Below are 18,391 nucleotides of genomic sequence, written 5' to 3'. Positions count from 1 at the left end.
TTAGAAACTCTAATCACATGCAAAACCCAAAATAAAATTCAAAAATATATAAAAATATACTTTGTATATTCAGCTATTTGAAAATGTTAATTTGTTTAATTTTTTTATTATTCCACCCCAGTTATCTCATGCTATGGGGGATTTATTGTTGTTTAGTCATTTTTCAGTCATATCTAACTCTTCAAGATTCTAATTTGTGGTTTGCTTTTGGGGATTTTTTTTGCAAAGATATTACAGTGATTTGACATTTTTTTAGCTCATTTTACATATGAAGAATTGAGATGAACGGGATTAAGTGGATGTCCAGGGCAGAGCTAAGATGGCAGCACAAAACTAATAAGCTCTGGAACTTTTCCCTGCCAAAGATACATGAAGCCTCTACTCTGACACTCACACCACAGATACCACCAAGAAAAAGAGAAGATTCAAAGAAGTTTTCAACTGCAGACACTGTGGAGGATCTTCAGTGAACATTTGTCTCTTTGGGGGAAAAAGGGGAAGTAAAGTTCAAGAGGCGAGAATTTGGAGAAAGCAGCTCTTAGCCACAGTGCAAGCCAGGTCCCAACGACTTAATAATAATAGAGGTCCTGGCAGCTGGATAGGAAGTCAGCAGAGAGGATCCCAACCCTAAACAAAGTCTGAACCCTGAAAACAAGGGGTAAAAGACAAGACTGGGTTCGGAACATTCCTCTATTAAGTAAGAACCTGGACATAAAGGAGGGAAAAAAAAACACACCTCTACAAAAGCAAGGCCTAGACTGCATAGGCAACATTTTGGCCAACAACGAGCCAGGGACCAGACCCCAGTCCCAGCAAAATAAAAGCTTGGATCTATATTTCATATACCAAAACAGCAGAACTACAACAAAAATGAACAAAAAAGCTAAAAGTGTGCTCACTATAGAAAAATACTTCACAGATAAAGATGACAACAATGCCATGTCTAGAAGAAAAAAGCAGTGAAACATCACTCATAGGAGAAGTATCAAAACAGTCTATAAACTGGACTCAAATACAAAAGTTCATTGAAGAGCTTAAAAAATAATTTAAAAACCAAAGAAGAGAGGAAGAAGAAAAATGGAAAAAAGAAATGAAAGTCATGCAGGAAAATTGTGAAAAGTTGAGCAGAGAATTCAACATCTTTAAAAAATTAACACAAAAGGTAATTGAAGAAAATGAAATTCTAAAAACTAGAATTTAACAGTTAGAAATCAATGAGTCTACAAGACTACAAGATTCCATCAAACAAAATGAAAAAGTTGAAAAAAACTGAAAAAAATGTAAAGTACCTTCTATACTATAAAGCAACAAACATTAAAACTGCCTGGTACTGGTTAAGAAATAGAGTAATGGATCAGTGGATTAGGATAGATTCAAAAGAAACTGCAGTAAATGGCTACAGTAATCTACTATTTGACAAACCCAAAAACATCAGCCTCTGGGATAAGAACTCATTATTTGACAAAAATTGTTGGGAAAAGTGGAAAAAAGTATGGCAAAAACTAGGAATAGATACACATCTCACACCCTATACCAAAATAAGGTCAAAATGGGTACAGAATTTAGACATAAAGAGCAATACCATAGAAAAATCATGGACCAATAAAATATTCTATCTACCTGATCTATGGAAAAGGGTTAACTTTATGACCAAACATGAATTAGACCACATTATAAACTGCAAAATGAATGATTTCCATATTAAATTGAAAGGCTTTTGCAGTAATAAAATCAATGCTGCCAAAATTAGAAGAAAAGTGGAAAGCTGGAAAACAATCTTCACAACCAGGAGGATTATGATAGAATACTATTGTGCTGTAAGAAATGATGAGCAGGGATGCTTTCAGGAAAAAAAAAACCTGGAAAGACTTATATGAATTGATGCAAAGTGAAATAAAAAGAACTAGGAAAACATTGTACATAGTAACAGCAATATTGAAAATTCTTAGAAAAAGGCACAAAATCAAATTAATTTTACCCACTACAAATTCATGGAACAGAACCTCAAGTGGTTCCTTCCTGCTCATGACTATCCATTTAATCTACTTATATAAACAATGACTGCTCCAAGATATTTCTTCTCTCCCTCTTGTAATTCGAGTACATCAGCTAGCTGCTTCTTATACTGAAAAGATTCAGCTATCTTCCTTGAATTGCCTCAGCTTCCTTATTCTTCAAATCTTTTCAGCATCATCACCTTCTCTCACCTCTTTCCCCCAGTAACAGATTAGATAATTCTATTCCTGACCAAATCTAATTTCTCTCTACACAAGTTATTGATCCTATTTCCTTTTGCTTCCTCCAGAACCTGGCTAAAGTTGTAGCATCCTCTTTCTCTTTCCCCTAAATCCTCTGCAACTTCTCAGAAAAATTTGAAGGAATTCTTACTACAGGCATACCTTGTTTTATTGTATGCAAGTCTAATGGCACTATTTTCCAAAAGCATGAGTTCAGCTACTGTGAATTTGTCACATTTTGGTAATTCTTGAAATATTTCAAACTTTTTCATCATCATAATTATTATTATGTTAAGTTGATCAGTGATCAGTGATTTTTGATACAACTATGTAATTGTTTTGGGGCACAGATGTTGAACTTAATTGATAAATGCTGTGCATTTTCTGATTACTCCACTCTTGGACTCTCCCTTTTCTTGGGCTCCCTATTTATTTCCTGAGATATAACAATATTGAAATTAGACCAATTGATAAGCCTGCAATATCCTCTAAGTCTTCAAGTGAAAGGAAGAGTCAACTAATTCAACAAACTTCATTATTATCTTATATTAATAAATTGCCACAAGCATGCCAGACTTCAGCAATAGCCAACCCAGACTTTAGCAACAATTACCCCCCACCACCACCACCCGATCAGTCAGCAGCTATCAACATCAAGGCAAGACTCTCTACCAGGAATAAGATTACAATTTACTGAAATCTCAGATGTATTAGCATTTTTATCTATGAAGTATTTTTAATGAAAGTACATGCATTTTGACTTTTAGATTTAGTACTTACTGTTATACACTTAACAGACTACATTAAAGTGTAAACATAACTTTTATATGCACTAGATAACCAATAATTTTGTGTGATTTGCTCTGGAATTGAACTAACAACATCTCTGAGGCATGTACGCCTGTACAAAACAAAACCCCCAAAACCTCCCAATCCACCAATTATCTTATTTTTATCCTCCTAACAAATTTTTTTACAAAGCTGTTTATACTGAATATTTAACACCTGAAGTATATAGGGACCTGTTAAAAATGCACAAGGGTAACTTCCCAGGACATGACAGATATTTAAACAAAAGAACAGATAATCTTTAAAAAGGGAAAAACAATCACTTGAAAAAGGTTTAAGTTCATCAGTAAATGAAAAGATATAATTAAAACATCTTTGTGGTGCTATGTCAATTCATTAAATTGGGAAAGAAAGAAAAAATCAACACTGTAGCAATTTTAGAAAAACAGGTACATTCATTACTGGCAGAATTGAAAATCTCTAGAGTAATTTTGGAAACAAAATAGTAGAAGCTACAAAAAAGTAATCACAAAATTTGACCCAATCATCTCACTGTTGAAAATATACTTTAAAAGTACTATCAAAGTCAAAAAAATAAAGAAAAAAAGGAAGAAAAAAGAAAGACTTATGTGCTCAAATATTTTCATAGTATCCATATGCTGTTCCAAAAACATAAAACAAAACTGGAAGCAATACAAATGTCCAGCAAAAGAGTAATGTAATAAAATACCATAATTAAATCATGACTGATATTCATGAGGAATACAAAAAATCTGGAAAGACATTTATGAAATAACACAAATTGGAAAATAGCAGAGCTAGAATTAGGCACATATTAAGACCACACTTAAAAAAAAGAAGAAATTAATAGGAAGGGTCAAAGGATCATAAGAGATGAAAAGCAATGATATTTTATATGTTTAGATCTTTTAATATGTACTTATTGAGCAAATTAATTGTTTAATTTTTTATTGTTTTAAATATACAATTGAATTAAAAATAATTTCTATCTAATGCTACTACTTCTGTTCTACCCACTTTTAATAATCTCTCTATTAGACTTCTTCCCTTATCATAATACTAAAATTGTTTTCTTTAAATATTACAGTGACCCACAATCATCAAATTCAATGGTCTTTTGATTCAAATTTCATTTCTCTTGATTCTTCTGAAATTTATGAACTTTAACTTTTTTTTCCTTCTCATCTCTAATTGCAAGGAAGTTTTTCCTTGCATCAAAATTAAATGTATTGCTTTGCTGCCCTTTGGGACTAAACAGGGGAAAAAATTCTCTTTAAGTACTTAAGAGATCTCAAAATCCCTACATCTCATATATCTTCTCTCATTTAACATAAACATCCCCATTTCCTTCAACTAATCCCCTTAAGGCATAAGCCCCAAACTCTTCACTATCCTGATTGATAAATCATTGATAGCAAGATTTTTATTCCTCTAATCTTAGAAATTACTTCTTTTAACATAGCATTAGAATGTTCTTTGTTGACTAACATATCACGTGGTTGAAGCAAATTAAGCTTATAGTTCATCCCCCCATCTATTATCAGAAAATTGCTGTGTCTTTTCTATCTTTCATTTGCAAAACTCATTTTCTAAAATCAATTGTAAGACTTTTTCTTCATGCCTAATAGAATTTATCAGATATGACCCCAAGTTCTAAAATCCTTTAGACTGATTACTATTTTCAATGATTACCATTCCACCAATGCCTTTTGGTAAGTCACTGATAAAATCGTTAAATTCAAAAAGTCAAGCACAGATCCTTTGGGTACTTCTCTTCCAAACTGACATAGAACCATTAATGAATATTTGGTGGAGTCCAATCAGTTCAAAATTCATATAATTATTCTATTGCTTAGTCCAGATTTCTTCATCTTTTTTACAAAAGTAACATGAGAAGCCTAGTTGTACAATTTGCTAAACAGTTTAAGAATAGCTAAAACAGTCCCCTAACAATTTAATAACCTGATTAAAATAGGTTTAGTCTCATAAGACCTGTTTTTAATGAAGATATGCTGGTTTGGGGGATTACTACTTTCTTTTCTCTATGCTCAGAAATCATCTCCTTACTAGGACATCCTAGAATTTGGTCAGAAATCAAAACAAACATACAGATAAATAATTTACATTGTTGAATTCTTCTTTTATTAAAAACTGGACCATTGACCTCCAATCCTGCATTACAAAGATTTTTCAAAGACCACTGACAATATCTCAGCAATCACACCTACTGGTTCTTTTAGTAGGAAAGATATGATTTAATAGGTAGTATACTGGACTTAGACTAAAGAAAAGTTAGGTTAGAATACAATCTCAGATATTTATTAGCTATAGAACCATGTAGCGGTCACTTAATATTTCTAAACCTCACTTTTCTCATCCTCAAAGATGGGAAAATAGTACATAGCTTGTAGAATTATTGTAATGAAATGAGATGTCTAGTGCTTCTCAGACTTCAAAGTTCTAGGTAAAAGTTAGCTTATTTTTACTACAACAGGAGGGAGCTCATCTGCAAAGGAGATAGCTAAGAGTTATCCTCCTTATCTTGGGTATCAGTTCACTGTTAAAAAAAAAATCAGAGGGGCAGCTAGGTGGCAAAGTGGATAGAGCTTAGACCCTGGAGTCAGGAGAACCTGACCTCAGACTTGCCACTTATTGGCTATGTGACCATTAACTTAACCCCTACTGCTTTGCCCTCTCCCAGTAAAAAAACATCTACTATTAACCATTTTTCCATTCTTTCCAATTCACAGATGATTCTACTTGTAAGAGAAAACAGAAATAAAACCAAAGAGTTGAAGTTATCTTCTTTCTATCACTAGTTAATTTATTAATAATTTAATAAGCATCCACTATTGGCCAGAGACCAGATGCTAGGGATATAAAAAACAAAACAAAACATAACAAACCAAACCAGTTTCTACCTTCAAGGAAGAAACATCTATAGGCCTATAAAAATAAATGCAAAATAGACATAAAATAATGGGGAGGCATGCACTGGCAGTTGTGGAAGGTCAGGAAAAGTTAGTAAAAAAAGATGACGCTTGAGTCGAGACTTGAAAGAAACTAGGAATTGTAAGAGCTAACGTAAAAAGACAAGGCATTTCAGGCATGAGGGATAGTAGATGCAAAAGTATGCGACAAACAGGAAGGTCACTTTGACTTAATTGTAGAGTATTGAAGGGAAGTGATATATAATAAGGAGGAAAGGTATATTAAGATCAGGTTATGCAGTTTTGAATGTCTAAAGAAGAGTTGATATTTTACTCTATAGATGAAAGTGATATGGCTAGACCTGCCATTTAGGAAAGATCATTTTGGCAAAATCATTTTGACAGCTGTGTAGAGGATGGATTAGAGTGAAAAGAGGCTTGAGACAGGGAGAAAAATTGGGAGACTATTAGAAAATTCAGATGAAAGTGATAAGGAACTGAATCAGACTGTTAGTTATGTGATTAGAGAGAAAGCAACAGACTGTGGATGTAGGGAACAAGACTTGGTGGGATGAGGATGAATAACAATACACAGAGGAGAAAGGGAAGGAAATAGACAGCAGTTGAGTTTTAATTTAAAAAGGGGAAAAGATAAGAGGCAATTCCTGAACAAGAAGGGGTTAAATGCTCCTAGTAGGAAGAAGCTGTTTGTCCTCCAAAAAATCAAGGTGAGAGATCATCCAGAACAGATCAGAGAAAGAAGTTTTTGGTAATTTCCTGATCAGGAGAGCTGAGGTAGCCATGTGTCTAACTCAAAAATAAGAGAGTGATTTATTGACTTTTCAAAAGCAGAGATTCTCCCAGGACTTATCAAAGCGGAAGACAACTTCACTTCTGGTAAATCATATGGCTACCAATGAAACTGAAAGAAGGAACTTAAATAAATATTGTCCATAATTACGATGTCTTCAGCAGAAACCTGAATACCATAGAGACATAGATCATATTATCCTTATTGTGACCTTTTGAAGGAAGGGGATACAGAAGACAAAAATCCATTTGTGAAGCAAACATTTGGTTTGCCTGGGAATGGGGTTTGGACTTCTATGTCATCAATTAAAACACAGGAGTGACAAATTCCTGCATAGAGATAAAGTATACCTACCAAAATCCTTTAACAGTAAATTATTTGCTGTATCTCCTATAATCTAATCATTAGTCCTTGAAACTATAAAGGATGATGGGGGTAGAGATGCTTCAATGAAGCCAGCACGCAAGTTAGATGCCATATGAAAAGCTACAATAAAGGAATACCAACTAGGATACCAATGTGAACACAGGAGACAAAATGCAAGAAAAAGGTAAAACCTATGGCTTCAAATGCCTCTACACAAGTAATGGGAATCATAAGTTCCAGCCTCCTGCTGTGTTCTGTCTAGACTCTAAGTATACCCCCTTGGGGCATTCAAGAGGCTCAGTTGGGCTCACTGGCTCTACTCCTCTCTGAAACTTGAGTACAAACTCCCCAAAGAATTTTATCTTCCGTGTATGACTGGTTCTCTTCCATGCTACCAGGGATCATGATCCTTGAAACTATTTCCTATCTGAACCCTTCCTTTCTTCCATCTCACCTCTCTGTCTGTTTCTCTCCTCACCCAGTACCCTCAAAGTCAACTTCACTGTGCCTCATCCTTCTCTAGTTATAGTCCATCTTTTTCTACTCCCACAGAAGCTAAAAGTAAAAATCCTCAGGATTAATAAAATTTGCATTCTTTACATTTCCCCTACAAATGCATATAAGTAATTTCTATCTCACAATGTCCAAGCATTTTTCAAACTGTCATCATCATCATCATCATCATCATCATCATCATCATCATCATCATCATCATCATCATTCTGTACAGATAAGGAAGAATAAAGGTTTCTTTCTTAGATGACTTGGAAAATATTTTATCTTTGTATCTTAGTTTTCCTTAGAAAAGAGTTCAAACTAGGTATTATAACATACAAGGGTTTAACTTCATATAGAAAATTTCCCTTAACTCTTGAGTTAACAACATTTCAGAAATATGGGAATGACAGGAAAAAAAAGTCAGTCACATATTGGACATGCATAATGATCACACCTTCAATTATACCAGTTAAAATGATTGTTGATTATGCTCCCTTTGAATAAAATCTGTGATATATTAGTACTTTAGTTATAACATTATTTATCAACCTATCATTATAAGGGTAAGAGTAAGAAAATAAATCTCCATCAAAGTAAAAATTTGTACAGTAGATTAATTTTGTAAATTAAAATGAATAAAATAAAGGCATAAAATAATCAACCAAAGAAATAAATGTAAAGAGGAAGAACACAAGAAAGCAGCAAAACAAAGGATATCCTGGAACTTTGTTGAAGAATCTTATGCTTGTTTCCAACCATTTTACAGAATGAGTTAGTATTTTTATCATTGAGTTGTTGTTTTTTAAGTACATAAAGAAGAAATTTTTAGAGTCAAATGTCACTTGGCAGAAAGTGTTGATAGGTTACATTATCGATAAGGGTAACCACAAAACTCTCTTTTAAAAAATTAATTTAACCTCAAATATTCTTTGAGTGACCACTCTATAATCAAGACTTATGGAAAATAAAAAATGTGACCATAGTTCAGCTCCAAGAATTAAGGGCCTGGAGTCAGGAAGATCTGAATTCAAATGCAGCCTCAGATGTAAATTAGCTATGTGATCCTGGATAAAGTATAAAATGGTTGTCTGTTTGCCTATATAGAGTTGTCATGAGGACTAAATGAAACAACATTTGTAAAGTGCTTCTTTGCTTCATCTCTTTCTCCTTTTCCCTCTTACTTCCTTACTCCCTTCTCCTTCCCTCTTACTATCCTTTCTTTCTTCCCCAAGAACCCAGGTTCACCTTGATGTTACAATGATGCACTGGAATAAGATTTTTTTGGATTTGATTTTATTTTTGTGGAAAAGTATCAATGTAAACAACAACCCAGAAAGTCAAATTTCTTACCTAAAGAAATCATTCAAAGACCAACAAAAATTACTTTGGAGTGCCTGTTGATTTTGTATCTGTCTCTATCTCTCATCATTAAGATGGAAAAACAGTTTTAATTGCATTTTTCCTTATATGAAATATAAGGTTTCCATAACTGCATGTCATTGTCTCCATTCACTTGTAATTTTCAATGAATTTTTTTAGGAGGAGACTGAAGACTGATCTGAATCAGTCTTCTAAGTTTGAACAATGATCTTGAGCAAATGGAAAGAGAAGTTTGTGTTAGTATGTCAATTTCGTTTTCATGAAATTAAAGCTAATTAGCTAAGTAGAATTTCCTTTTATATTGGCTATGTAGGTTAAAATCAAAGTGAACTCATTTAATTCTCCAAGTCTCTTCCCAAGCCTTTCTTACTGGCAAGGTCTTTAAGTTTTGTACAACTAAAGTGGTTTACAGAAATTTAAAGCTAAAAGGGACCTTAGAGAACAGTGGTTTCTTTTCTTTCCCCTCGCTACTACAGTAACTGCATTAAGGAAGAAAATCCACCAAGGAAAGTCTAGACTTTATAATTTGATACCTATTCACAAAATTTTAATACAAGAGTATATAGAGGGGAGGGGGAATGACATTACATTTCAGCTGCTCAAATAGTACATACAAATTTCGAGTCTGGAAACAAAAAAAAAACTGAGTAGAAGAGTCACTGTTCTTGAAGGGTAGAGAAGTAGTAGGGCGTGAAGTGAAAAGAATATTGGATTTTTAGCTAGAAAACCTGTGTTTCATACTCAATTTCTGTTAATTATCAAGAAAGGCCCTTACCATATGGTCCCATATGTAAGATAAAGAGACTGGACTAGTAGGTCTCTAAAGGTTCTTTCTGTTCTAAAACCTATGATCCTACAAACTCAAAGTTCAAGCAAAAGAGTAAGCAAAATCATAAGCAGGAAACCTAGCATGCAGGGTGAACTCTGTTACAAAGGCAAGAATGGTGGTGTCATTATAGAAGATGGTCTGAGCCAGGATTTGGTTGCACCAGGAATGGAAGAAGTTCATTTCCTTAAGAGTGCATCCACTGTGGTAGTCAGAGCCATAGTGTTGGAAGAAGTGGACTCTAGGATCCTTAGAGAAATATGTCTCCATAAGGGCTATTATGCCATAGGTTTTAAAGGCTGGTAAGGAACACATGGTGAGGTAAACAAAGAAACTACCTTTTTCAACCTTGTTGGTCCTCAGGCCAAAACCCCAGTTTTCTGCTAGTTATGGTTCTGAATGAAGGGGAGGAACAGAAGCAACTTTTAACTTCTTAAAGTGTTAAGCCTTCTTATATCTAATCACTTCCATGTACTTTCAACAAATATCTGATTATTTTTCATCAGATCACTTTATCATTTGGTGCTTCATAATTCAGATGTAACTATTTTCATATAATAGTCAAATCAGTAATTGAAACAGAAAACACCAGAAGTCTCATAAGTTTACTTCATATTCAACTCTGACTCAAACACTGAAGGGAGAATTGAAAGTTCCAGCAAAGTACTTCACCCTTGAAGGAAATGAGCACCTTTGGTGGGATTATGGGATTTTATTATAAATAATATAAAAATAATTTAATCCAGTTACAGATGAGGAAACTAAGATCAGGAGAGAGAGAAAAGAGCCTTGCCCAAGACACACAGGCAGTAATAATAAAATATTGGCAATAGGGAATATTTTGTGTAAAGAGGTGAACTGACTTCCAAGATTTGTAAATATTATTCTATTTCAAGTCCTTTTGGAGTGCTTGGGGTACTATTTAAATAGATATCAAAGGGTCAGATCAGGAGTTTATTTCCTTTTTCTTCAGAATAAAGTCCACAGTATAATCCTATCTATATGTCAATTAAACATTAGAGTAAAATTCTGTTTAAGTTTGAAAAATAAAATCATTCATCTGATTCAATAGGAGTAGAAAGCTGGCCTTTGAATCAGGAAGATCTGGTTTGAACCTTTGCCTTCAACATATAAAGTCTGGCAAGTCACATAACCTTTCAGTGACCCCAGTTATTGGCTGCACTTTTGTAGAGGAAGTTTGCTCTTTAAAAGTTCTCTCCAACCCAATTTAATCACAGGTGCTGCCTTTTATCTTATATTTATTTTTATTATATATATATATATATATATATATATGTTTATAAATGGTCACCTTTCACTGAAATCCTCTTCCAAAGTATTCCAATGGCATAGAATTAACCCTGGATTCTCAACACCTGGCAAGCTCTGATAGAAGGTCAAATATAGTCCCAGAGATGAATTATAGAACCTGGTTAATTGCTAGGGACTTTAATTCCCTGAGAATTGGCTACTAGATGAGAATTTTTTGGGGGGTGGGTGGCAGTGCAACTCATGAAGACTTCCACTAAAGTATAATTTGTATGGGTGATAGTAGAACGCATGTTGATGAAATTGTGGAACTTTTCAAAATGGAAGCAAGAAAATTCTTTTGATGGTATTGATTTGGACCATGAATGTATCCCAAACTCCTGGCCACTAAGATCAAACAAGACATGACATCTCTTCCCAGAATTAAAATTTCCATTTCATGCTGCAAAACAGGGAACAGCAAAGAATGAAATTTTTCTTTTTTTTTTTAAAGAAGAAACCAGTTGAGTGGAAAATGATATTCATGATCCTTTTTCCTCTCTAGAAAACCATTTCTTCATAGTCATAGTTCACACTTATATAATACTTTAAGCTTTACAAAGCATTTTCATCCCAAAACTGTACAGTTGATAGGTAACAACCAAATCTGACAATTTTGCAGAGCCAAGTGTTAAACACAGATTTTTTTAATCTTAATTCTATGAAAAAAATGAATTCTTTATGTTCTAATACCCTTACTGTAAGGCGAGGTCCATAAAGAGTTGGCCTCAGAAACATACCTGGCTGTGCAGCCAGGCCAAATCATTTACCCTCTCAGGGTTGTAGATCATTCTCTAAAAAACTGAAGAAAAAAAAAATCTGCATTGATAGAAGTTGTTTTCACATTTCAGGGGTTCCCTACCATTCAGCTCCTTCACCTTATATAGCTGTTTCAGTTCATACAAGGCTTGTTAGATTTTTCTGAAACTGTCCCTTTTCTAATTTTTCTTCATTTTCATTTTCATAATCATACAATGACTAATTTGATTCAGACATGTATAATAATAATCATGCTTCATTCTCAAATTTTGTTGGGCAAAACCTAAGAATTGTACTTTATAATACCTCAGAAATAATTTTAATAAGAAAATAAATACAATCGTCATTCATGAAATGCACTGACCAGGTGCAATATCCTTTTTTCTCCTCCAAAGAATACTCTTTTTTTTTAATTTGCAAGATCATCAGGGTTAAATGACATGACTTGCCCAGAAATACACAGCTAGTAAGCATCAAATGTCTGAGGCTGAATTTGAACTGTGGTCCTCTGAATCCAAGGGAGTGCTTTAACCACTGCATCACCTAGCTGACCCTGAGAGTACTCTTGCAGTATTATTTTGCTATACACCCTCCTAAAATCTCCTTTTATAGAGGGCTCACAATTTTCTAGCATACTTTTAATTTCTCAATAGTTGGTCTTTTTAGTTTGGATTGTACATATGTCCGCTGCCCCACAGAAATAGGTACCTTCTGCCAGGCCCTTTTGTCCTCCTCATGAAATTATAAACTCCTTGAGGGTAGGGACTGCCTTTTTTTTATCCCCTATCCACATTAATTAAAGGGCACATAGTAGGAATTTGATAATTGCTCATTGCCTATACCTACATGAACAGAGATGTGAAATTTTAAAATAAAATAAAAAAAAAACTGCTGCACAGGTTTCATGAGAAACTTCCCAAGGTTCTATTAATTAATAGCAAACTGTCCCTATAAGCAGCAACATTATATTGCCCCTATTAGAAGGGGTTCTTCAATTTCTTTGATGGACTTATGATAAAGAATGCTATCCAAGTATCCTCCTCAGTTTTTACCTACATCTGTGAAATTTGAGAAATGGATCAGATGCCCATTATGGTTCCTTCCAGTTTTATTTTCTATTTATCCTGGCTATAGCTTGCTTTGTCTATATTATTATTTTTTTTTAGTTTTTGCAAGGCCATGGGCTTAAGTGATTTGCCCAAGGTCACACAGCTAGGTAATTATTAAGTGTCTGAACTTGGACTTGAACTCAGGTCCTCCTGACCCCAGGGCCGGTGCTCTATCCACTAAACCACCCAGCCGCCCCTGTCTATATTATTTGTAAATTGGATTGTGAGCTCCTTGAGGGCAGGAATTGTCTTTAGCTCAGTAGTGATAATGGCTCATTAATAAGTACAGACTGATTTAAAAAAAAAAAGAATGCTATCCACCCCAAAAGGCACAGCCGATGTGCCTGAATACAGACCAAACAAAGCCCACTTTTTTTTTCTGGAGTTTCCCTCTCTTTGGGGGGGAGGGGTATGTTTACATTTACCACCTGACTGCCAGCTCTGTTTACCGCGCTATGCATTTTTAACCCGCGCCTGGGTGGCTTGCTTTCTCACCAGAGTGGGAGGAAGGAGAGAATCCGGAGCTCAAGGTTCTGGAACCTAATTCTGGAACTTGCTTTTGCATGAGCTGGGGAATTTAAAAATAAAAAATGAAAAAAAAATCATCTATTTTTGCTAGATATTGTATGAAGTAAAGGTTAAATGTCCCCAGGTCTGTGATTGTATTTCGGGAGGCGCCTGGGGAAAGCGGCCACCCTCCGAGGAGGCTCGCGCTGTGCTCCCCTCGCACCTGCCCGGCGCGGTTGGGCCGGGCTGGGCAGCCTCCGGGAGCCGGAGCCGAGGTGGAGTGAGCGCATCTTGCAGATCTCTGGGGGTGGCGCAGCCCGATTCCCGCGAGTCCAGATCTCGCCTCCTTACCCCTCCCCGCCAGTTTCTGAACTGCGGCTCGTGCCCAGACTCACCAGCATCACAAAGGCCCCGAGGACCCGCATGCCTGGAGCGGACGAGGCGCGGCGGCCGCGCGGTCCTGGGCCGGGATGCTGGGCCGACCTCCCGGTAAGAGTCCCAGGCTTGCTGCCAGCTGTCCCTTAAGAAGGCTTCCCCCGCCCCTCGCTCACGCCCTGCGCTCCCTCCTCCGAGCCCCGGGCGCAGCCCTGTAGAGCGACTGCCCGAGCCTTGGCTGAGCTCCCCCGCTGCTGCCAGCCCCGCAGAGGCTTGGCACGGCAGGCACCGAGGAGGGGCGTGGGGAGGGGCCGGGGTGGGGAGCGAGCTGAGCCCATCAGAGTGGGGGTAGGGGTGGGGCACGGGAGAGTGGAGGCCCTCAAATGCGGCATGCCCTCCCGACAAAAGAAAAAATGCGGGGCTCACTTCTCAGGGAAATGCCCCACAGGTGCTTCGGGCGCATTTTGATATTCAATCTGTCTTTGAAGGATAGAAAAATGTTCTAAGAGATCTAAAAGAAATGATTAAATTTGCTAGTTTTAATTCAGCGGCAGGTGAGTCTTCAAGGTAGCCCACGAGTCCCCCTCAAAGAAAGCCTCTGAGAAAGAGTCCACAAGGAAGGTTCTCTAACTCTGAACTGCCAGAGCACCGAGAGTAGGTTAAGGGAGGGAGAGACAGACATCTCTACCCGGGATCTCTTACCGGCCTAGTGGAAAGACTGCTGCTGCTGTGGGAGCAAATGTCGGTGCAGTTTCCTGGGCAAGTCACTTGCTTTCCATGGGATTTGTCCCCACAACTTTAAATGAGAGTTTTATACTAAGTCGGAGGATCTTCATCGTTTTGTGTTTCATGGACTCTTTTGGAGGTCCGAAGCCTAGGCCCTTGTCGCAGAAAGCTTTTAAATGTGCGGATGGATAGATAGCTAGATAGATAGGTAGCCTTTGAGCCTTATCTCAGAAAGTTTTTAAATGTGTAGATGGATAGATAGCTAGATAGATAGGGTAGCCTTTGAGCCCTATCTCAGAAAGTTTTTAAATGTGTAGATGGAGAGAGAGAGAGAGAGAGAGAGAGAGAGAGAGAAGAGAGATGCCAGTGGGCCCTATCTCAAAAAGTCTTTAAATGTGTAGAAAGATGGAGAGATAGACAGCCAGACAGAAGGAAAATAATTATTATGAAAGTTAGCAAAATTTTAAATTATAAAATTTCATTTTTTTTTCAGCTTAAAAACAAGACTCCTATGGCAGAAAGAGCATCACACCAGTATTCTGAGACCTGGTTCTACTTTTGGTTCTTTCAACTATTAAGCTAAGGGATCTTGGAATTGCTTCCCTTCTCTTGATCTCAGTTTCCTCATCTTTACAATGAATGACTTGGATTAGCTCTCTAGAACTCTGTCCAACTCTGACATTCTGGAATTTTTTTTAAAGCTTCACTTGACACTCTTTTTTTTTCCGGTTAGTGCTGTGGGTTAGTGCTGTCACCCCCTTGTGGTGGTGTTAGTGAATGGATTCTTCTATCCTCTAGGAAAAACAACACCTTTCTTAAACACTTAGATTCGTAAGGAGTAATCTTAAATAATTCGATTTGAACTTCTGCCTTCAGATCAGAAAACTGTTTTCATAGTAAAAAAATTCTTTGTTTCAAGTAGAAGGCAAGTTTAAATGATTATATTTACAACAATGGAGATAAAGTGTACAAATTTTCTTTTAAGAGATTCAGCTTGGTAGAGTGAAACTAGTACTGGACTTGGGAATTAGGGAAAAAACTCAGGTTTTGAATCCCACCTTTGCCACTTTCTGTATAATCCCTGTGTGAGATATTTACTTCTATGAGCCTCAGTTTCCTCATTTGTAAAATGGGGTTAACTATTCATGTTCTTCTCTCATATTTTTATCTGAAGACAAAATGAAATGACATATGTAAAGTCTCCTGCAAAAATTTAAGAGAGATATATAAATGCTATAGCATAGGATCATAGAGCTGAAAGGATTGCAAAAGCTATCTTTTCTAAATAGTCATTTCACAGATGAGAAAAACGAGACTTGAGATCACTTGCAATATTTCAGATTTTTCATAATTAGACTGATTTTCCTTAAGGAATCCAACTTATGTATTATTATAATCTAGAAAGGCAGATGTACTTTTAAAATATTTCATCAGCCACAAGGTGGCAATTCTCATAAAGCAAAATTATGCAGAAGGTGTAAATAACAGCTCCAGGGGAAGCTTCACAAGATGAGAGATTCTGAACCAGAAGAACTTTAAAGATATAATCCAACTTCCTCATTTTACACATGAAGAAACTGAGGTCCAGAGAAATGGAAGTTATTTCCTCGATTGTAACAAATGTAGTCAGTAATATACCTGGAATTTGAACCCAGATTTTTTTATTTGAGTGTTGTTCCCCCCCACTATATCAGAAACATTAAAATACTTTAATGGTTCAAGAGATATTTTAAAATTAACTACCCATTAGGGGCTTCAATTTATATGTTGAGTTTTGTTTCCCCCCCTTGGATATTCAGTATTATGCACAAAGTGTAAGAGATAAAAGAATCTCTAAGGAGGAATGAAGATCAGAAGTTAGATAGTCTGCTTCTATACATCGATACACTCAATCAGCATAGCTTCATGACTTTTCCCCAAAGGGGTAAACAGTATAGGATCAGAAATGATAGAATTGACTTTTTTTGAGATTGGGAACTCCTTTGACAGTCTGGTGAAACCTGTGGAACCCTCTCAGAATGGTGGTTTTAAATGTATAAAATAAAATACATGGGATTATAGTACCATTATAATGGTACTAAAATGGCAGATATTTAGATTAGAAATCCCTTGCCTTGTTAGCTGTTATCTTAAGTTAAATATTGGTAAGACCGGAATTCCATATCAAGGTAAAAAGAAAAGAAAGTGCTAGGTTGAAATTCTTAAACTACTAATTTAAAATTAAGAATTTCACTCTCTACCAAGATGAGGTCAAAATGGATAATGATATAGACATAAAAGGTGATACCATAAGCAAATTAGGAGAGCAAGGAATAGTTTACCAGGCAGATCTATGGAAAAGGGAAGAATTCATGACTAAACAAGAGAGGGAGGGAAAATATTAGGAAATACAAAATGGATAATTTTTATTTTATTAAATTTTTGATACATTTTGATTAAATTGCACAAACAAATCTGATACAATCAAGATTAGAAGGAAATCAGAAAGCTCAGAAATAATATTTACAATGTTTTTGATAAAGGCTTCATTTCTCAAATATATAGAGAAAAGAATCAAATTATAAAAATACAAGTCATCCCCCAAATGAAAAATGGCAAAGGATATTAGCAAGCAGTTTTCAGATAAAGTAATTAAAGCTATCTGTAAGCATATGAAAAATGATTTAAATCATTTTTTCCTTTTATTTTTAAAGTTTTTTTGCGAGGCAAATGGGGTTAAGTGGCTTGCCCAAGGCCACACAGCTAGGTAATTATTGTCTGAGACCAGATTTGAACCCAGGTACTCCTGACTCCAGGGCCGTTGCTTTATCCACTGTGCCACCTAGCCACCCCTAAATCACTATTGATTAAAATAATTAAAATTCTGAGGTACTACCTCACTCACATCAGATTGGCTAATATGACAGGAAAGAAAAATGATAAATGTTGGAAGGGATATGAAAAAACTGGAATTTTAATGTATTGTTGAAGTTGTGATCCTAATCATTCTAGAGAGAAACTTGTAAATTTATAGTCCAGAGGGCTATAAAACTGTTCATATTATTTGATTGAGCAACACCACTACCAAGTCTCTATACCAAAGATAAAAAAAGGAGAAAGGAACTGTACAAAAATATTTATTGCCACACGTTTTATGGTACCAAAGAATTGGAAAATAAGGGGATGCCCATCTTGGGGAATGGCTGAACAAGTTTTGGCATATGAATGTAAAGGAATACTATTGTTCTAAAAGAAATGATGAGCAGATAGATTTTGGGAAAACCTAGAAAAAGTTAACATGTACTGAAGCTGAGTGAAGTGAGCAGTAGAACATTGTATAAAATAACTGCAACACTGTATGATCAACTATAATAGATTTCACTCTTCATGACAATTCTAAAAACTTGCAATGGAAAATGTCATCCACATCCACAGAAAGAACTATGAAGTCTTAATGTAGATTAAAGCATATTTTTACATTTTTATTAATGTTTTTGTTTTTTTTCTTCCTCATGGTTGTTCCTTTTGTTCTCAAAATATATGATGTGGTCATGTAAAACCTGATTCTTTGCAGTCTTGGGGAGGGGGTGTAAAGGGGGAGGAGAAAAATTTGTAATTTAAAATCCAAAACTATATTTACATGTAATTGAAAAAATAAAATACTATTAAGTTAAAAAATAAAATTAAGAACAAACCTTGAGCAATATGCTGGGTCTCGAGTAAATATAAAGTTTAAATAAGATTCATACTTTCATAGAGCTTATAGTATA

General features: G+C 35.7%; 1 protein-coding gene across 1 annotated transcript in view; it reads right to left on the bottom strand.

The window, feature by feature from the left end:
* LOC141504965 (cadherin-like protein 26) overlaps positions 1–14,011 on the bottom strand; it is a 62,377-nt gene extending 48,366 nt beyond the window's left edge. The window contains exon 1 of the mRNA XM_074210395.1: positions 13,937–14,011. Coding sequence (XP_074066496.1) covers positions 13,937–13,966 — 30 coding nt within the window. The 5' untranslated portion in view covers positions 13,967–14,011. The remainder of the gene's footprint in view (positions 1–13,936) is intronic.
* Positions 14,012–18,391: the final 4,380 nt, after the last annotated feature.

The sequence above is a fragment of the Macrotis lagotis genome, chromosome 1 (genome assembly GCF_037893015.1).
Source record: "Macrotis lagotis isolate mMagLag1 chromosome 1, bilby.v1.9.chrom.fasta, whole genome shotgun sequence".
Taxonomy (NCBI): domain Eukaryota; kingdom Metazoa; phylum Chordata; class Mammalia; order Peramelemorphia; family Peramelidae; genus Macrotis; species Macrotis lagotis.
This window is presented reverse-complemented; position numbering and strand designations above follow the sequence as displayed.